The sequence below is a fragment of the Alligator sinensis genome, unplaced genomic scaffold (assembly GCF_000455745.1).
Source record: "Alligator sinensis unplaced genomic scaffold, ASM45574v1 scaffold563_1, whole genome shotgun sequence".
Lineage (NCBI taxonomy): Eukaryota > Metazoa > Chordata > Crocodylia > Alligatoridae > Alligator > Alligator sinensis.
The window spans coordinates 544,231-566,686 of NW_005842524.1; the positions used below are offsets into that span (position 1 = coordinate 544,231).

The window sequence follows — 22,456 nt, forward strand, 5'->3', positions numbered from 1 at the left end:
TTATTACATTTGAATCTATCCCATGGTAACAATACTCTCCAGTGTTGTGCCTTGCAAGATAACTGCTCAACAGTCTAGGTCTAAACCAAAAGATACAAATCTCAAAAACCTGGGCTAAATACACCCCAAATGTATTCTGGCTTATGCTGAGTGGAAACACCATTAAATGGCCATGTCTACATGTGCAGGCACGTGCGGTTTGTGGTGCCACAAACCTCTTTGTGTCACAAACCACATGCATTCCACGTTAAACAGTGCACAGCACTGCTAATTTTCAGCCTGGAGAAAAAATTACTACTGGAATTTCCCAGTAGCAAAAAAAGAACCTTGGGGGAAAAAAAGTGGTGCAAAGCATGCCAAAATAACATGTGCCGGGATGAATGTGAAGGCAGGGGAGCAGGCAGCCCAGGGCTGGAGACAGAATTAGCTTAGCCAGGGCTGTTCCATTTTTGGGTATTCTTGCTCCCCTTTGTCTCCCATATGGGCCATGTCTAGATGAACAGAAGCATGTGCTTACAGCAGCACAGATAGTACTGCTACTTTGTGCTGCTGCACACACCCCTGCGTGTGCACTTTTTTTGTGGGATACATTGTTCCGCTGTGGGCAAACTGCCTTCCTCGCTCCCAATGTGCTGTTCTGACCTGGTTCCATTGGGGGTGGGTAGAGTGGGGAGGACTTGCAGTGGCACAGGGAGCCTCAGTTCAGGGCTACCTAAGAGGCAGCCCCAGCATTGAGGCACCCTGCACCCTAGGGCTGCCCACTCCCCAGTCTCCACATGCCACGGAGCCCCCATGCACACTACGCACCAGCCAGCCATGGAACAACTAGCTGGGATGCAATGTACCTCAAGATGGGGGAGCAGGCAACTCTGTGCTGGCTGCTTCCCCATCTCTAGTGCTGCAGGGCCCCCATCTCCATGTGCTACTTCCCAGCTGGCACTGGGGTACAGGGTGCCTCAGCACAGGGGCTGCCTGCTGGCTAGCCCCGCACTGAGACACCCTGTACCACAGCCAGCACCCTCTCCTCGCTGCAGCACATGGAGCATGGTCGGAGCAGCATGCTGGGAGCCAGGAGGAATTGGACACAGGCAGTTTGCCCACAGCAGGACAATGTGTCCCACAGCAAAACACATGTGCAGGGGTGAGCATTGTGGTATTATTTGTGCCACTGCAAGCGGATGCAGCCCATGTGGGAGACAAAGGGGAGCAAAAGTTCCCAAAAATGGAACAGCCCTGACTGGACTAATTCTGCCTGCAGTATTTTCCAAGAAGGCTCTATGGAGTTCCAGAATACACTAAAGTTGTCACTTCCCTGTGCAAACCCTAGAGAAGGGCAGTAGTAGAAAAATTGTTCTGACTTTAGAAGTGAATCCCTATTCCCTCAGACCTCAGAAAGACTTAATAAGTACAGGGGAATTTATCTGTCACTTCAGAGAATCTAGCCTACTTGCTGTTATGCCATTTTTCTTGTGTTGATGAAAAGTCATCTGTATCTAATACAAACTACAGTAAGAATCTTGTAGATAGACAGAATATATTACCCACAATCTTGAACTGGGAGGAAAAGATGTCTCTTATTTTCTATTCTATCTATATCTTCTAAGAGATTGCTCTACTAGATAAGGTATTCCTTTGATTGCCTAGGAACCTCTCAGAATTTAAACTAGGACAAAATGGCACGTTATCACGCATGTTTATGGGACAAACTTTGATTGCTCGCTTTGGTCCTGATTCAGCCAAAAACCTGACTGAATGCAATGAAGCTGCATGTGTTTAACTTTGTTGCACCAAAGCTAAAATGTGTGCATGCTATTTTGTGTCACAACCCAGTGATTTTGGTGCCTCGGCACTATGGAATTTCTTGGCCACATGAGAGCTCCTTTGCACAGCAGAGTGTTCTGCTGCAATTGAGAACCCGCGTGTAGGAGAGAGTTCCCGCCAATCTGCAGTTTCCTTTGCAGGATGCATTTCTTCTTTGCAGCACAGAAATGCACGGTGCAAAGAGTTCCCGCCATTCGGATGTAAATTTGTGCCCTGCTATTGGCCAGTGCTAAATTATTCACACGTGGCGGCTACTAATTGGCTCGCTGGCCGTTTAAAATTCCGTGTGACTTCCGCCCAAGTCGAAGAGCTTTGAGCACGCTGCAGAGTGCCTCTGAAGCTATCTGACTTGCGGCTGCCGATCGATAGACTGATCACCTATCGATCTTTCTTCCCATCACCGAGCGCAACCCTGACGTACCCCTTTCCCTGCCGGCTTTGAACTGCGGACGGATTAACTGGCTTGGGCCCCGCCAGCTGGAACAACTCGCGTGGTTGTTCAGATGACCGGACCACCTGTGTCGTGATTACAAGCGGCGTGAGTAAAGTTTTTTACAACAAATAAGTTGTGTCTGCCTCTCCATTCACCAGCCCGCCCTAACGTACAACCAATTTCTAACGCAACTCGAGTCGGCCCTGGCCGTCCGAGACATTTTGGAGTAAGGTATCTAGGTCTCAGGACAATATAAGGAGTTGTCCTCTGTTGCTGCGGTATTCACTCTCTTTCAAAAGAAAGAGGTGTTTTAAAGTGCAGATGTTAAGTGGGTATTTTTTAAGGTTGTTTCTGACGAACAGCCTTTATTGCTTGAAAAATGCTGAGCTTTTATGAAAATGTAAGAGGCAAGAGATTTTTGAGATGATATATTTTATTGGATCAACTGTATAGTTGGGATAAAGTTAGCTAACTTTTCAAATGCAATACATTCGAAAGCCTGTCCAACTTTATCCCTGTTAGACAGTAGCCTTGAACCTGGGGTCTTATTCTGCTTCACATAGCCACTCATCCTGGTCTGCCACCTCCTCAGCAGAGTATTGTGGCAGACGCAAGTGGCCAGAGCCCTCCAGCTGGGCCTAACCACACACCCACTCCCTGCCACTAGAGTGGCCAGACAGGGTCAGTTGACCCCTTACCCCTTCCAATATAAAACCCTGACCCAGAAGAGGAAGTGTCTGGGCAACATGGCTTAACTTTGTACCTATGCTGCTGCACCCTTGGCTTATGCTAATTCCAAGGATGGATTCCTTGGATACCTGACCTGGCTAGCCTCCTGACCTTGCACTCTGCTTAACGCTGCAGATCTCTGACTTGGTTCCCTGGACAGATCTCTTGGCTTCTGATTTGCTGGCTTCACCTGACCCTGGCTGCCCACAGCCTGGCATAACAATCCCAACTATACAGTTAGTCCAGTCGGAGACATCACCTCAAAAAATCTTTGCCTCTGACAATTCCTGGACCATCACAGCTACACCACCACTCTAACATTACTAGAAAAGTAAGACTGTTAAATAACAAAACACTTTATTGGCAGTTACATATGCAGTAAATAGCTTATTTAACACTTTTTAAAAGCCATATTTTCAGTACCATTTGCAGTTTTCATTGTTACAATTAGCTTGACAGGACTTAGTGTTGTGTAATACTTCACTTTGCCAGGATTGGTGTGAAATTCTAATAGGTTCATTTAAATTTATGGGGAGATCCTTGTCTGGTATAAATTGACGCCTTGACTCCATTGGTCTGTCCCAATGTCTTCTGCAGTAATCTGCCTATGATCACTCTCCCTGACCTGAAGCTTGGGGTACAAAATAATTTTAAAAAATCAGCACAAAATCAGTGTGTAACATCTTTTTTTTCTATTAATTTGACATTTTTTTAAATGCAAAATCATATATAATCTGAGGTTCTTTCAAAGCTGGGCCCAGGTTTGATCAAAAACTTGTAAACCTAAGCAGTCTTGTTGACCAGCCTCATTTCATTGGTCATGTGCACTGAAACCAGAAATGTTTTGTGTGGTTTCTGATTTAGTTGAGAATGTCTTGCACAGCTTGAAAGAGAAAATCCATTTGAGAAAGTTTTGGGGACATAGATAAAACTCAAAACAGCTGTCCCATTATAACTGCTGGAGACCAGGTTTAGAAACTCAGTCTACACTTATTCATGTGGAGTGTGCCATACTTTTTAAATAATCCCTTTTATTTTAATGTAGTTCCTCCAGGAATAAGGTAAGAACACAAGTGAGTAAATGAAATAGGAATAAAAGTGGCACAGCCCTTGGCAAAACTTAAAATTTGCAATACCACTGTCTTTTCCCCTTGCAACTTGCATTATGTTCAAGTGATAAAGTTCTTAGTTTTATCAAAGGAATGCGTTTTTTATTATCCCAATTTTCACAAGTAATCTTTACAATTAATGTAGTGTTCAAGCTTCAGTCCTACTTATAATGTTCTACCAAATTCCAAAGTTCATTCGTCTCTTTCTGAGTTATACAAGCATGAAGGAAATACATTATCCGCTTGTGTTGTAACTGGCAGCCAAAATTAGAAACTTCAAACTACAATTTGTCGGCTTTTATCGAGACTTCAAAAGAATCCAAATTTGAAGAAAATAATGGAGTATTTTTAAAAGCTGTAAATGGCTAAAGCCAGCAGTTCCATGCATGCATGTTGCAAAATAAGAAACATTTCCGATTCTTACTTTCCTGGTTGAACACTCACATTGAAGGTGAGAGGAAGGTTCCCATTTGAGAGAGGTGGTTAAGGAGGCACCTGTATAGCATAGGTCAAAAGTACATAAACTGAGACATTGGGACACTCTAGCTGAGTCTCCTACATTACACATGACTTCAGTTTTGCTGTAATTCAAACTGAATAGATGGAACCAACTCAAGAAACTTTTGATCTCCAATGTAGAATTTCTGTAATCACCAAAAGTTGCCTAACTCAATTTTCTTTCTTCTTTTTTTCCCTTTTCTTTGTTTGTCCCCCAATAAAATGAAGACAGGAAGCTACCATAGGAAAATTTGCTTTTACTAAAACTTGGAAATCAGGCACCTAAAAGTTTTTAAAAAATTAAATTCAATAAAATAGTTTGGTTTGCGCTGACTTCAGTGTTGGTATGTTGATTTAAATTGGCTGAGGGTCTAGCCTCTTAACGCACAAACTGACTTTTAGCAGTAGAATATGCATTCTACTTTCAGGTAGGAAGATGTAGCATCAGTGATGACTTGCCTTAATGGAAGCATCACTCACTTTCCAGTCCAAAACAAAACTGAAATTATTTTTCAGATGCCAAGGTTTGGAGACGGGTTCAGTATGGACAGTCAAAAAGCCTGAGGCAGAATTGATTCAATCTCTGCAGCTTCCTCTAAGCTGCATAGATGGAACCAATAACCAACTGAACTGACATTGGTTTTTAACTGGGAGAGGCAGGGGGAGACCTGCACTGACCCAGGCCAGTAGGCAGGGGCACTAGAGTACATCTCCAAGACTGCTGGCCATTGCCAGCCCAGCCAAGCGAGGCTGTCCCTGATCAGTTCCCCACTACATGTCCCCAACCCCCTTGTGTCCCCCCATAGCAGGTTGAGGAGTCCCATCCAGGTGCTGACCCACCTTGGGGGAGCCTCCCCCTTAAGGGGCTTCCCCAGCCTGGGTTCCCCAGCCCAGTCAGCCCTGGGGAGCCGAGGGGAATTCCCCATCTCCCCCTTCCCAATTGCCAATTGCTTCTGCTGCTGCCACAGGAGGGAGGGAGAAGGATTCCTCCAGGTGGGTGCCTACCCATGCAGCCTAGCATTGGAGGCACCAGGGAGCCCTCTCCTTGGGGGGGCTCCTCCCCACCCCAGTCTGGGGCAGCCCCAGGGATCTGTGGGGAATTCTTCACTTCCCAAACCCCAGTGCTGCTTATCTCAGCTGCTGTGAGTCTCAGAGAGAGCCTGGAACAGCTGCAGGGAGTGGAGGGAAATTTTTCCACTTCCCCACAGCTGCTTTTGCCTCAGACTCACAGCAGCTAAGGCAAAAACAGCTGCAGAGGAGTGGGAGAATTTCCCTCTGTTCCCTGAGGCTGCCGCAGGCTATCCATGAAACTCACAGCAGCTGAGACAAGCATCTGTGGGCTTGCGGAGGGGAACAATTCCCCTCAGCTCCCTGGGGCTTCCCCGGGCTTAGGGACCCTAGGCTGGGGTGGGAGGAAGCCCCCCTAGACAGGGGCTCCCTGGTGCCCCCATGCCAGGTTGCATGGGAAGGCACCTGGCCTGGAGGACTCCTTCTCCCTCCCTCCCTCCTATGGAAGCAATCAAAGTAAATTAGCACCTGGGAAGGGGGGAAATTTCCCTCAGCTCCCCAGGGCTGTGCCCAGCTAAGAGCCCCCAGGCTAGAGCGGAGGAAGCCTCCTAGATGGGGGCTCTCTGGTGCCCACGCTTGGGGCCTTGTGAACTCCTTCCCCCTCCCTCCTGTGGAAGTGGCTAAGGCAAGCAGCTGTGCAGGGGAGGGGAGTGGGGGGGTGTTTTGCCTCAACTCCCCAGGGTGCCCCCAGCATGGGGAGGGCTGTGGAGGGGTGAAAAGTCCCCACATGCTGTATAGACCTGGGCTAGGGACGTCTAGGAGTCTGTTCCCCTGTCCCCTCATCACTATGGGCTGATGGACACAAGCAGGAAGCAGGCTAGGGAACAGACGGGTGGGGCAGTTCCTGCTTTGCTAGAGCAGACAGCACAGCCCAAGGCTGCAAAGCATCCTGGGATGCTGGGGGACTGTGAGTTAACTTCAACCAGGAAAGGATCTGAGATAGAAGTTCCATAAACTGGCTTGACCTAAAACAGTTAAGTCTGATACTACATCCATCTAGGTTTATCTTAAACTGGTTTTTGGCCGTTTTGAAAGCAATTTATGTACATTGAACTTCTGTTCTGTTACAGGTTTAAACAGGTTTCCAATCACTTAAACCAGTTTATGTGTAAATTCTGCCCCTAGCTGGGAAGTTTATAAGAGGTTTCCTTTTCATTTGAATAGCCTAACTGTAAACATTGTAATAGCTTCTATGCTAGTCAAACAGAAAGAGTAATTGAAAATACACAATGAATAGTCTGAGATGGGATGATCTAGTTGGGGATGGTCCTGCTTTGAGCAGGAGGTTGGCCTAGATGACCTCCTGGGGTCCCTTCCAACTCTAACTTTCTATAATTCTATGATTAATTATTGTGTAAAATAAAAATCATTATATTTGTATTTCCAATGGCCACATTCTTGTTGTATTTATTTACAAATTGTACTTAAGTATTTCCTTTGCAAGTACAGAATACTCCTTTGGTGTTTTTAGACATAACAAATGAAGTCAGCTTTAACCTAGGTGCATTGATTGGGAAGAATGCTGTATATGTCCCAGCTATGGACTAGATTACCTAACAAAACAGTACAAATCACAGTACTACCTTTATGTAAATGTAATTTGTAGAGATCAAAGTCAGAGAAACTATAACTTTAGGTTCTGCATCCCAGTCTGTAACCATGTAATTGGTTATTAATGGTGTAATTGTGATTAACTCCAGACTATTCAGCATAATAATTCTAGTTTTGTATACGGAACTAAAATTCAGGGGTGGGCAATTTATTTTGGGCAGAGGGCTGCTTACTGAGTTTCACCAAGCCATCGAGGGCCGCATGATAGTCAGCCAGGGGTGGATACATATTACTTTTCTAAACTTTTTAGGAGCCCCATGGGCCGGATAGAATGGCCTGGCGGGTCACATTCAGACCGCGGGTCAGATTTTGCCCACCTCTGGATTAAATTCAAGTTATTTCTTCTTAAAATTTCTTCAGTCCTTCAGTACAGAGCTAGACAAGAGTTACCACAACCATCACAGCTGTTCACAAAGTTGCCTTCCAGAGAACCAGAAAATCAATACCTGTCACTTACAGTCTCTGTAGTTTTGTTCTCATGTGCAATCTGTGTGCAATTGCAGAACAGCAGTGTTGAGATGCCTTTCCCATTGCTGTTGATTCTGTTTGACTTCCACAATAATCAGTGTCTTTTACCTACTCAGCTTTGTATTTCCTTCAACAGCCTGCATGCCCTTTGAAAATTGAATACATTCACTAAAAAGATAACAATGCCCATAATGGATCAATTAGGCACATAGAGAAAGGGAAAGAACAAATCCTGTCTATTACTGCAATAACGAAGAATACTCTGCTCTTCATTTAAACTATTTCTACAATTGAAACATTTTCATGTACAGTCAATGGTTTTACAGAATTATATAAATATGCGCACACACAAACATACACATGTGAATCCAGAACATAGATAACAAAATGTAAAATCTGTCCAATAAATAGGTGAAGACAACACACATGTGGACTATATCCTAAAACTGTGAAAGTAGAGACCAGCAGAGAATTTAGGCAATTTTTTGTATATAAAATAATAGCCAGCAGATTGAATGAGAAATAGGGAACCAGGATACTTCAATGTGTTCAAGAAAAGATTGTATAAAATCATATGGTTGAGGATAATTCCTGGTACTAGTTGGCTCAGGTTCTCTCAAATTAAAATTATGATGGTAGGTTTGAGATGCTTTATTTGAGGAATCTATGTTTACTTTATGAATTCTGTATGTAACTTGATCTAACTGCAAACTTTTTTTTGAGTGTGGAGTTTGCTTGCCTTCTCTGTTGTCCTTTTAGCTCCATGTTAGATTTGAATTCCGAAAAGCTAGTAGTAAAGAGATAACAGTAGAAGGCCATTTTCTTCTATTCAAATGGAAACACTAAATAGTAGGAAAAGTGTTATCGTGGAAGAGTCACCCAGGAACCAAGTTACGTGGACAGATTCTGAGATGCTCTTGAGCTGATCAGGAGGTCTCGTGGCAGGAATGAGTGGACTGGACTGGACTGGACTGTCGTAAGAAGGCTGGTGCAGTTCTGCTTTTGTGAACATTTCTGCAGGAATCCAATGGGGCAGGGGTAAACCAGGCTTTCTTGAACATAGGTAGACTTTACAAGGAGTGTCATGGAAAGGACACTGCCTTCAGGATGTTTAATTCTCTCCTAAACCATCTGTCCTATCTTTTGAGTAAGGACCAATGGTGTTTCCAAATACTGTGCAAAAAATTTGGTCCAAATCTAACTCCTGTTTAGGCAGGGAAATAGCACTTATTCAGCACTTATTCACTTAAGATTGATTAATCGTGTCTTTAAGTAATGTAGCACATTAGGGTCCCAGGTGTGGCCATGCTGCCCCCTGGTGGCTCTGCAACCGCGCCCTGCTCCATCCCTAGGGTGCCTTCCCTTCTCACCTGCCATGCCTTGATGGTATAATAGTGATAATAGGGAGGCTGCCCACAGGCCTTCACATGGCCCTGGTTCAACCAGTAGGTTCAACCCTACTGGTACTTACTATTCCCCAGGCCCCTTGTTGAGCCTCTCTGGTTGACTGTGCCCTGAAGGGCACCCAAAGCCTTAGGAGCTAACTGCATGGCTTCAGTCCTTCCCTATACTACAGAAGCCTCACAGGTGTTACCATCACGTTCGCTCCTTTGGGGCTATGACATCCTTGGCCTCCGCCCCTTTAATCTAGCTAGGCTGTTTTTCCTGGGCCCACTGTATTAGACCTGGCTTTGAGATACTAGGTCTGGTTATTCCCTTCTGGTCACCAGGCCCCTGGCCCCTGACCTCTGTCTGCTGGACCTCAGGCCCCTGTGTGGCTGCACCTCTCTTGGGCACCGGCCCCTGATCCCTGCATGGCTTCAACCCTCCTCAGGCGCAGGGCCCCTATTCCTGCTCCAGGCTCAATAGTCACTTGGGCCTTGAGCCTGCCCCTGGTAGGGCTCAAGACGATCACTTGCCCCTTGAGCACTAATGAGACCTCTGTATATTGCTCCTATAGTCCCACCCCAAACTACTGGTGTAAATACAACATAAACATAAGTCCCCAGGTTATAACAGAAACACAAAGGGGAAACAGCCCGCTGCCCCTTTAAGAGGGTAAACTTTCCCTCACCGCTTGGCTAGGATAGCCTCCCAGCCCTGGGCCATATCCTAGAGAGCTCCCTTGGCCACACTGGGGATTAGGGTTGCCAACCCTCCAGAATTGTCCTGTAGTCTCTAAGAGTTAGAGAGAAATCTCCAGGAGACTGCTGAGAGTCCTCCAGGAGATAATTGATAGGGCATTCATTAAAATAAATATTAGATGTTGAATCTGATTTATACGGTTATCCAATGGATTTTTTAAATGTAATAGTAATGTGCATTTGCCTTCCTGACATAGTCATTAATGTCATTACATCATGTGATGAAACCTCCCGGAATAGATTCAGAGTTGGCAACCCTACTGGGGATCCATGTGCAGCACCGCAGTCCCTTCCAGAGCCCTGCCGCCAGGAGTTCTTCACCCTATGGCAGCCAAGGAGAGACTAGCTTGCCAGCTCAGGCCCTGGGCTTGTATCTTCCCAGGGCCCTGGCCCCTTCTGGTCAGCAGGCTGCCTGGGCTGCTTGCAGGTGCCTGCTAATAGGCCTCATTGGCCTGTTGCCCCAGCAACCTGCAGCTGCTGCTTCATCCTGCCTAGCCTGCAGTGCTTCCAGGCTCTCTCTTACAGTAGTGTCCTGGCACACGCTTATTCAATTAATAGCATGCTAAAATGAGGAATAAGCCATAAAGTTATTACATATATGTTGTATTTTGTATAATAACTTTGTGGCTGGTTCCTATCACACTTTTAACTGAAGGTGTGGCCAGTGCCCACCTTCTGGAGCAAGAGGAGACTTTCAAGACTCCCCAGTGCTGCAGAAGCTGAAAGGGTTCCTCAGCTGATGAGAGCTGTTAGTGCACCATATGCTCCTCCAGATGGGAGCCCCATCAGCTGATAAGAGTTCCCATCTGACTGGTCAGAAATCCCTGCTCAGTTGATCAAAGCTGCCAGCTGCAGGAGCGCATGGGGCATGTGACTGGGCTCCCCTTGCACTGGCAATATGGCTCTGTACGATCTGATACAGGGCATGTGGCATGGCAGGAAACATGATTGTTGGAATCCTGCATCAGATCCCATTGCACCTTTATTCTGTCTGTCAGGGGCATAAGTGACATGTTTAGATCCTATTCCCACTTGCGCAAATAGTTCTCTTGAGCTTGCTCACTGCTTGCTTTGAGCAGATGTATGGTTAGTTTATCCTGGCCTGCTGAATTGTAGTTTTTGGCTTTAGATTTAAATTTCCCCAAGGTAATGTCCTCAAATTTAAAATCAAGGTCTTCCATCTTATCTACATTGTCAAAAGTGAATTTTATCTCAGGTAGAGACCTGTTCAATAAAAATGAAAGTGCTTTAGCATCTTTTAATTTGTTCTTCACGGTTGAAAGAATTTTTTTTTTTTTTTTTATGGTTCGTTGTAGCTGTAACTCATGTCACCCATTATCCTCTTTGTATGCAGTTTTTTGTCTGCCACTTCAACTTAGTGGGTCTGCCTATTAACATATGTTAATTGTTTTACCTGCCTCAGCATTTTAGCAGTTAATCTAGTTTTCTAACTTCTTTTTATTTTTTAATTTCCTCCTATCATTATCCCTGAGGAGGCAGGAAGCATTTTCTGTTTTCTTTTGGTAATGGCGTTCTGCGTGGTCTTAGCGACCATATTTCTCTCCTACCCCTTCAAAGTCCCAATATATTCTCAGTCATACCGGTGTATTTTTGATACCCTGCCTTACATAATCATCCTCATCTATCATCAAAGATAGAATCCTGACATATTTGAGAGCTAAAGTTCAAACTCTATTCATGTTTGGAGGTTTTTGAGTTTTGAGGAATTGTTCTTGATTACTTTTATTTCAAGTAAACTCTTTATAATGCAGTACAGTACACAGGTGATGGTCACTGGCAACCTAGAAAGTTTTGTTAATCTATCTGGATGTTTTGGCACACTGAAGGGAAGATACAGGTCAAAGTGATCTGTTTTTTTTCATACCATGATGTTCACCCTTTTTTTTATGTGAGTGTGGTTACAGGAAAAATAATCCTGCCACAACAGGATGAGTTCACTGGCAAAGATTCATTATGTAAACCGGTTCCATATGTATCAATAATGTTGCTTAGTCCACGGACATCTGTCAGTACTTTTACATTTATATATCAAATTGTATCATATTGGATCGGATAATGTTGTATCATATGATATGCAGATACAATGAGGGTGTCATGTTGTGTGACTCTGCTATTGGGGTCCTCTAGGATGTTATAAAATCCGTGACTGCTGTCCTCATGCTCATTTGTAGGGATGAAGCATTAAATTACTTTTTCTCTTATATACTGCATTTGGACTTGTATATTGTATTTTATTGTTAAGTGGCTTCTAGTTCTACATGGCTCTTTGCAGTGCCTAATGATCAGAGTAATTCCTTCTCTTCCTCCACCTGGGGTTCATTTTCTTGTTCGGTGTAATACAGTCTGTCCCCAGCCACATACACGTGAGCTGAGAATGTCAGTGCTGTAATTTTCCATCTTTCGTGTAATATGAGTTGATTTTTCAATTTGGAGCATCATATGTACATTCCAGAATCCTTCTACACATAATGCAAAGCAAACCTAAAGCTGTGGATTCTTCAAAGTACCATCTTAGTACCAAGGCAAGATTTGATTAGTCCCTGTAATGTGGATTCCTTCATCCTCCCCACTAACCCAAGGATCTGAGATAGAGAAAGGTGACCTCTTTACCATGTCCATGAAAAGTAAATTTCTTGCAGGGTGGAATTGTCAACCTCACAGTGAATCTCCATATTTGGAGGTCCAGAGACAAATTTTTGCCTGATCTGTATCCTTCACTGTCTAACTTAGGTGTAATTGCAGGGTAGAACTATCATTGGCATAGCTTGTGAGGTTAGGGAGCAAGCAACAAGTAGTCCCACCATGACAGGGTACCAGACTCAGTAGGTACTATAAGAATTAAAAGGAAGGTATCACTGGACGCATCTACTTGTGAAATGATTGTGATGCAATAAACTCTGCATATCATGCCAGAGTTTATTGCTCCTGGTCACCGCATTTACATGCGTGCCCAGGACTGCAGCACATTGAGCAAGATTGCAGGTAGGGGGCCTGGGGTATCAGCTTGCTGGCCCGGGACTGCTCCAGCCCAGCTCAGTGTTTGGCAGAGCAGTTGGCTGGTGCATGAGGGTGCTCCAGTGTGGGGCTAGTCAGCAGGCAGCCCCTGCACTGAAGCACCTTTGTGCCCCAGCCAGCCCCGTCGACATCTACATGTGCCTTGTTGTACAGTAAATAATGCTGCAGCAGGATAGTACTTGTATTTACAAGTACTAACGTATGGCAGCGTTTATTATTTTACTGCAACCTAATAAGGCTGCACGTGTAAGCGCAGCAACATTACTGCAGAGCTAGTCAGCTCAGCAGTAAATGTCTCATGTAGACATGCCCACTGAGTAAGATATGAAATAATGATTCCATCCAGTTTCCAGAACTTAACATACTCTTATCCTCAGGGAAAAGATTTATTTAAATTTAAAGCATTAACTTACAGTTTTTGAATGTTATAGTATCAAATTGATATTAGCCAATTTGGCTTTAATTTTTAGTACTTACTACTCATCATATTGAATTCATTTTCTAATCATATGGATTCAATGTGTCTTTCTATAGGAATCAGCTGTATTTCAGAATTTACCATTATACCATTTAAATAAAATTCTGCTAATGTTCACAGTCCAGTGTACTTGCATGCAATTGATTTGTTTACCACTTGTAAAATAAGAGACATTTGTAACAAATTTACATAAACATGTATTCAACAACAAAATGTTCTATAAATCAGATACGGCAGGCATAAGGAAAGCTTTCCCAGATGAATAAACATCTTGGTAAACTATCTGTTCATCTATAGATGATAGACATGAGAAAATATTTGTTTGAACATTTGTGTAGACTGCATGCCTTACTGATGAGCATGATGCTTTGAGTGCCATGTATATGACCAGAATTGAAATAAGACAAATAGAAATCTTTTGATGACATTATCATTCTCCTTCAAGTGATTGCTTATAAACAGGTATCTCATGGGTTGAGTTTGAAGAGATTTTGACCAAGAGTATCTATATGATGTACATGTATCGTATTGCTCCTCATGCTTCACATTGAAACAGTAGAGGAGAATGGGTCTACTGCAGAATCCCATGTATACAAGATTCTGTCAACCAGGGCATGGAAGGAGGACTGTGGAAATTATATGGCTAACACATCTCAAATAACTCCACTTCCTGTAAGATGAATAACTTATCTTTTTCCTCCTATTAATTGTCCATATGCCCTGTCTCAGAAGGTGACTCAGAAACCATGATCAGTTCACTGAGGTTCCAGCACTGTGCAAGGTTGCTAAGATGTGTTCTGAAAGCCTGTGCCAAATTATTGTTATGATGAGGTAGTGTTTGATGAGCTAGGCTTGTGGTTAAATAAATAAATGTAAGTGGTCAAATGTTTTGTTTTCACCATTCTTAGTATTCATAGAATATAGTTAAAAAAATAAGTCGGTTTGATAAGGCTGACTCCCAGGTTTTCGTAGCTTCATAGAAACACCTTTAAAGTATAACAGTTCTTGCTTCAGTAAAATTCATGGCATGACCTCATTATTCTTTGGGAATAACACTTCATAACATTTATAGGAAAGACTCTTTTATGCAGAGACAGTTTTTTATTGTTGTTATACATGTCTCCTTTTTTGAAAGTGGGTGGCCATAGGTTTCTTTTTTTCCTCTCTCTCGTTCTTTTTCCTCCTCTAATGTGTATTTCTCCTTTGTTTGTTGTCTTCAGGTACCAGATACACACAGGTCTTCAGCATTCGATTATAAGGCCTACCCAGCCTAACTGCTTACCTCTGGATAACATGACACTACCTCAGAAGCTGAAGGAGGTTGGCTACTCAACGCACATGGTTGGCAAGTGGCACTTGGGATTTTACCGTAAAGAATGCATGCCTACACAGAGAGGATTTGATTCCTTTTTTGGATCACTTTTGGGCAGTGGGGACTATTATACTCACTACAAGTGTGATAGCCCAGGGATATGTGGCTATGACCTGTATGAAAATGACAATGCAGCTTGGGATCATGACAATGGCATCTACTCAACACAGATGTACACACAAAAAGTACAACAGATTTTACAATCTCATAATCCCAAGAAGCCTATATTTTTATATATTGCTTATCAAGCTGTTCACTCCCCATTACAAGCACCAGGCAAGTATTTTGAAAATTACAGATCAATAAATAATATAAATAGGCGGAGATACGCCGCCATGCTGGCATGCTTGGATGAAGCTGTCCACAATGTGACCCTGGCTTTAAAGAGATATGGTTACTATGACAATAGTATTATCATTTACTCTTCAGATAATGGTGGGCAGCCAATGGCTGGAGGAAGTAATTGGCCCCTCAGAGGAAGCAAAGGGACGTATTGGGAAGGAGGAATCCGTGCTGTTGGTTTTGTTCATAGCCCGCTTCTGAAAAACAAGGGGTCTGTGTGCAAGGAGCTCGTGCACATAACAGACTGGTTCCCTACCCTGATCACCTTGGCAGAAGGACAGATCGATGAGGATATCCAGTTGGACGGCTATGATATATGGGAGACCATTAGTGAAGGTAGGCGTTCCCCAAGGGTGGATATCTTACACAACATTGATCCTATTTACACCAAAGCCAAGAATGGCTCCTGGACAGCAGGCTTTGGGATTTGGAACACAGCAATTCAATCAGCCATTAGAGTAAACCATTGGAAACTACTGACAGGAAATCCAGGATACAGTGACTGGGTCCCTCCTCAGGCTTTTAGCAATGCTGGTCCCAATCGCTGGCATAATGAACGGGTTTCTTGGTCAGCTGGGAAAACAGTGTGGCTTTTTAACATAACTGCTGACCCATATGAAAGAGTGGATCTTTCTGAAAAATATCCTGAGGTAGTAAAGTATTTGTTGTGGAGACTTTCACAGTTCAATAAGACTGCAGTTCCCGTTCGATATCCACCTAAAGACCCTCAGAGTAATCCTAAGCTCAATGGAGGTGTTTGGGGCCCATGGTTTAAGGACGATGAGAAGAAAAAGAAACCAGGGAAAAATAAAAAGGGAGAAAATAAACAAAAGAAGAAGAAAAACAAAAAAAAATCAAATCAGAAAAAAGGGCAGTCCTTAAATTGCCACTCCTGGCTTGCTGGTGGAGAGGCTTGACTACTGTCTTTGCTCAAACCTAAGTCTGGCTGTTCTTTGTTGAGCTTCTGACATCCCACCAAAGTACAAATGCCAGATGTGCACTATGAGTGAAAGCTCTCCTCTTCTGATTTCTTTTCACATTTCACTAGCACAAGTTATCTTGACACTGTACCTGGAGAATATATAAACACCCACATAAAAAAACTTTCTTCTCTCCATTACTAATAGTGTTTATCTTTCACAGCTACATTCCAGATAACAATGGAAATGACTCTCAACTTCAGTAATTCCATAGTTGAAGCACACATAATGGAATAATTCCATGACTGAACTACTAAATATCTCAGTAGTGGTATGGAAAGGTTAATGACAGATTTTTCTCAAGCTGATAAACATCATTTATATGGAAAAATAAAAAAAAGGCCCTGACAATCAGTGAAGTTTACAGTGGGTTGTAATCATCGAGCTGTGAATTTCTTATGGAGCGCAGCAGAAGATTAAGCTACCAGAATAACCCAAATATTGGAGGAGAACAAGCTGCTTTAAATTGCATTATTCTGTTCTACATAAATGGAATATTTTTTTTCTTCCTTCATTGTGCTAGGCTATACTTCTTTCTGGTGAAATCAAAATGCTGGTATCCAAATACACATGAAAAAACTAGCATGTGCCTTATATTACGTACCAAAGGATTAGACAGATATGGAGTCTTTAAGCACACCACCAAAATGAATGTAATGTTTAAATACTTAAATATAATTATCCTGCAGTACCTAAAAATAATTTATTTTTACAGCACAAGTTAGTTAATTCATTCATATTGAAACATTTACCAGTGGGTGATGCAAGTCGCCCTTTTTTGTTTTATTTTAGCGCTGTCACTAGAAGAGTTTTATTTAGCTAATGTATCCAAATCTGCAGAGTACTGTAAAACCAGAAAATACTGTAGACACTGCTAGAATGCAAAAGACGAATGATTCGGGTACATCTTTTTTCTTTATGTATTTGCCTCCAGTTATTTTGAATGTATCAAAGTGATTATTTTACTTAGTAGTCACTTGGAGTATGTTGTTCAGTTTCTTTATAGAAGCTAGACCACCTATATGTGTTTTTTGGGAGGGAAAGTCTACTTTAAACTTTTTTTATTTATGTATCTATTAAAATAGTTTATTTTTATGGCATTCATAAAAGTAGTTGATCTCTCTTTTGCACCAAAGAACTTAACTCACCTCTTTACTTGTGAAAAAAATCTTGCAAGGGTTCTTTTTTTTATGAAGGCACGATTTTATTTCATTTTTGAGATAAGATTCCTCTGTCAACAAGTTACAAAGTGCTGGGCACTAATAAATCTTTGTCCTTGTTTCAAGGATGCTAAAGAAAAATTCTCAAGTGCCTGGGTGGACACTTACAAGACATTCTGATTTCTTTACTCTTGTTGTTTAGCTGTAATCATATAATTCAATGCAAACCTGTACTTTAACATAAATCATGCCAAGTGAAATTAAGGACAGCTGATACATGTGCTACATGGCCATTACTCTGGTGAAACTTAAAATAATTCATCATTTCTAGCATTTGAAACACATGGCCTGACTCAAGCATTTCAATGTAAATGCTAGTGTAAATCCACTGTAGTCAAAAGAACATTGTAAAATCAGTGCCAGCTGAGATCAGAATCCAGTTCAGCATACCAGTAAAAGTGTATTCTATTTTTGGATGATAAGATTAATACTAACATACTCTCACAAAAATCAGTAGATTAGAAATTTGCATAAATGTGTCAAAATTAAAGCATCATCAAACAGCTCTCAGGCACAAGAGTGATCTCATCTCATTTTGAAGTTTAGTTAGGACAAATCTTAGGAGAGAAGATAACATGCACATATAGGGAATATATATTTTTCAATAGGTTTCCATAACCTTTTTTTAGGTGTATATTTAAGTGTCCATGTCAGATTTTCAATATTGTTCCTGTTCTCTTTTTCAAGGTATACAGGCCTAAAAAAGAATAATGCATCTGACACTGCCTACCATAATATCAAATAGAAATGCAGAAAGTCAAGACATTAATCTTTTTCATTAATCTCTTGTGGCACCCTTAGGAGAACTACTAATAACACCTTAAGATTTAACACTGGTAAGGAAAAGATCTCAAATATATATCCTCATTTCTTCTCTAAAAATTAAATTATTTTCTACCAAAGAGAAAGTACAATATTTGCATAGAATTACATTTTTAAATACATGCTACATTGTGGGTGTGTCTACACATGCATTTACTGCGCAGTAAGTGGCTTTTATGCTGGCATCTACATGTACAGACTTTACAGTGCAGTAATGCTGTGTGTGGACTAACTTGGAACTAAAGTTAGTCCCAAGTCAGTCCACACAAATAAGGTTACTGTGCAGTAAGGCATCTACACATGCCTTACTGTGCAGTAACTACTTAGGAGCTTGAAAATGTATTCCCAAGTCATCTAAGTTGACTTCATGCAGGTAGCAAATTTACTCCCAAGTCAGCATAAGTCACCATAGTTACTACACAGTACAGGCACACACATGTAGATGCACACCCATACTGTGTAGTAACTTTCAATTACTGTACAGTAACAAGTTACTTAGGTTACTGTGCAGTAACAGTGCACGTGTAGATATGTCCAGTTATAGTCAAGTTTTAATGCAAGGATAACTTATTATGTGTCAAGAATCAGACTTTGATTTAACAAATTGTTCTTTAATCTGAATTCCTTAAAACACTCCCTGCTTCTGCAATAAAATTTTCAATCTGTTTGTTACATTTCCAATAATCACAGGTTCCTTCTGTGAAAGATTGTCATAATAAAATCTTTAAATCTTTTGAATATTAACCAAAGACATTTTAAACCTAATGAATAGAGGGTTTTCAGCTTGCTTTTGAAATGTACTGAATTAAAAAAAATATATCAGTACTAGGTCCATTCTGCAAAGAGATACATGATCTCAGAGACTGGTAATGGAATATGTGGCATTTCAACTCTTGGTCACTGGTTCAGGTAAAAAAACAACACATTTTTCATGCTAAAGAGTGTCTTATGAGGACAAAATTAATTCCCCCACCTTTTGAAAAGACAGTGTGAGGAAGCTTGCTTTGTCTGTTCTCTGGATAAATAAAAGCTTCCTATTCTGATGGTTGCCATTATACTACCTTTTAGTAAGCAGTGAATTTGCAAATTATAAAAAGATAGAATAGCATCCCTTGGACACACACAGCTTATTTAAAAGAAAAAAATTGCTATGTTACACATATATAATAATCTCTTTCCTGACATTTTTTGAGCATGCACTTCATTTTTATTTTATTTGTATGTCATTCTTCAGTGGATGTTTTTTCTACAGAAAATCAAATATTATTTATATTTTGCTAGTACTCCATTATTTATTTTCCTGGTTTCTGAGGCAGAAGACATGTTACCACGAAGAGGATCATGAGATCTACTTCTGCACTGAGAGAACTCAGGCCTCACAAGAGCCTGTCCCCATTCAGCACAGTGCATAAACACATGCTTAACCTTATTTCAATGGAACTCAAGCACATGCTTAACCACTTTCAAGAACTGGACTTTATGAAGTAAAGGGTGGGTCAACAAGCAAAAAAGCAAGCTTTTTCTTTTTGTACTTCATACTGCTTTTCACATCTGCAAAGACAATAATAACATGTCAGTAGGGCCAGAACAACAACATAAGGATGAAGGAAACACTTGATTTTGAATGAAGGTGCTAGCCTAGCTATATTCTAGCTGCATGTACAAGTGGAATTCCATTTATTCCAGTTACAATCTGGAAGACAGTTGCTAAATGTTAGCTTGCCACCAAAGTAATACAGGTCATTAATTATCTTTGTTGTCCTTTTCCACAAAGGATGCAAGATAAGGACCTAAAATGTCACACTGACATATTCTGAAAAGACTATTTAAAATACATATAGTTAAGAAACCTTGGTGTCTCTGTACAAGTCACGTATTTAATCATTTTAAATTACTGCAAAACTTGGAGGAACATATGCAGTGTTTGTTGCTGTTCTCTAGGCTTGCTTAAAAGATCATTTATGGCAATTACTTGACAAGACCACATGATTCATTTTCTAAACGTACTCTTGCTTCTGTAAGTTAAAACAGCTAACACATAGTTGCACACAAAGGAAAGTCAAGGGTTCTTAAATGCATGAATATTTTTCCATTGCAAGTATTCAAAGGGCAATTTTGAAAAAAATAGAAATAGAAACACAATGTGGTGCCTTTACTGAGGATTGCTATCATATTGTGTAGAATAATTCGTTTTTTTAAACTAACCGCACTTTTTTTAAACTGGGCACCGCACTTCAAGAGGGATGCGGATAACCTGGAGAGGGTCCAGAGAAGGGCCACTCTTATGGTTAAGGGCTTGGAGACCAAGGCCTACGAGGAGAGACTAGAGAACCTGGACCTTTTCAGCCTCCGCAAGAGAAGGTTGAGAGGCGACCTTGTGGCTGCCTATAAGTTCATCACGGGGGCACAGAAGGGAATTGGTGAGGTTTTATTCACCAAGGCGCCCCCGGGGGTTACAAGAAATAATGGTCACAAGCTAGCAGAGAGCAGATTTAGACTAGACATTAGGAAGAACTTCTTCACAGTTAGAGTGGCCAGGGTCTGGAACGGGCTCCCAAGGGAGGTGGTGCTCTCCCCTATCCTGGGGGTCTTCAAGAGGAGGTTGGATATGCATCTAGCTGGGGTCATCTAAACCCAGCCCTCTTTCCTGCCTATGCGGGGGGTTTGACTCGATGATCTATTGAGGTCCCTTCCGACCCTAACATCTATGAATCTATGAATCTATGAACCACAAAAAAAGCCACCTTCTGTGTGTTTGACCTGAAATTCATTTAAGCACTTTAAACCTTTTCTGATTAAGGCACTTTTTACAAATGATTTTCTGAAGGGCCAAAATCCAAGTTTTTATTTACTGAAGTCCTTCCAACTAGTGACTGGCCATGAGCGAGGGTCATTCCTAACAGTGTGGGGAGGGATACTGGGAAAGGTCTTAAAAATATACTATTTTATGGGAAGACAGAAATGATGCATTTGAAACACTTTAGAACTCACACTTCACTCTCAAGAGTGATTGCCACTTCATATTCAGGTGTGGAAAAGGATGAAAGAAAGATGCACGTGGTTGCACAGCCAACATCTGTTTTTCCTAACTAATACACATCTACTAATATAACATTGTCATTAAGCAGAGTGGATTACATCTTGAAATTTATGGGGGTGACCATTCCTTTCATTCGAGATAAATGGCAAGAGGCAGTTAAGCTTCAATTTGGAATAGCCAAAATCATAAGAACTGCCCAAAACATAAAGCATGTGTCAGTTAGCTCAGAAACCAAATTACATAGGTAGCTTCACTGAGTATAGTTGGAAAAAAAGTGTGCACACCTAGGAGCAGAATCAGAGAACAGGTAGCTAGAAATAGCCAATCAAAGTCAACCAGACAACAAAACATGTCCCTGTGAGAAAGTGAAGAGAGGGCACAGTACTGATTGGGAAGATGCTTGAGACAAAGAAAATGCCATCTGCTGTGTGATTCCTAAAGTATTTGGAGAAACAGAGTTTTGTGTACTACTTGGTAAATAGAACTATCTCAAAGAAATATATGACCGCCATCATTTTCTCCTGCTACTGAAAACAACCCACACAGTCCTGAATATATTATGTGTGAATTGTGAACTGATTATCTACTGGCTGTTACAATCCTTGTTGAATATGTTCTTATTTTGATGGCACCTCTTGCTCATATTCATTGACCCCAGTTTTTGTGTCAGTAACAGATTTCATCACATTTTACTTCATTTCCTTCCAAAGTATTAATGGAGTGAACATGCTTCTGCTAAAGAACTTGGTCATGCTGTTCTTTTTATCCTTCCCAAACTACTTAAATTTCTCAAGCAATCTCAGTTAATAAGTCCAACGCATTTCTTATAAGCAGGAGCAGCTGAAAATAACACCTACATGTTTCCATCACCCTGCTGTGGAAGGAAGGAATCAATAAAAATACACTTATCTTGGAAGCCATAGAGGATGCTATGAATTCTAACTTCCATGAGAAAATATCTGGGGAAGCATGGTGGGGAGAGTGGCCATGAATGTCCTGAACTTCATGGACCCATGAGGGAACTAGGTTCCAACCCCACAGAACTCCAGTTGGCTACGTGTCTTTTCTCCTTTTGTCTTTCTTCCTTGGGAGTTGTACTATCACTGGATATTTACCTTGTCTCTGAAATTAGAAGCCACAGTGTTAATGCCACTTCCTACACTGTTAACAAACATGCTGGAAAATCCTCTTGCATTTGAGCCATGCAAACAGTATGACCAGTTCCCACCTCTGCTTGTCTCCCACGTAACCAGATTCCCAAGAACGGAGGACATCCTAAGTTGAC

The 22,456-nt window shown here is 41.7% G+C and overlaps 1 protein-coding gene across 1 annotated transcript in view; it reads left to right on the forward strand.

Moving 5' to 3' along the window:
* LOC102384709 (arylsulfatase J) overlaps positions 1-17,183 on the forward strand; it is a 102,021-nt gene extending 84,838 nt beyond the window's left edge. The window contains exons 4-5 of the mRNA XM_025213362.1: positions 14,616-15,445; positions 16,253-17,183. Coding sequence (XP_025069147.1) covers positions 14,616-15,445; positions 16,253-16,326 — 904 coding nt within the window. The 3' untranslated portion in view covers positions 16,327-17,183. The remainder of the gene's footprint in view (positions 1-14,615; positions 15,446-16,252) is intronic.
* The last annotated feature ends 5,273 nt before the right edge of the window (positions 17,184-22,456 follow it).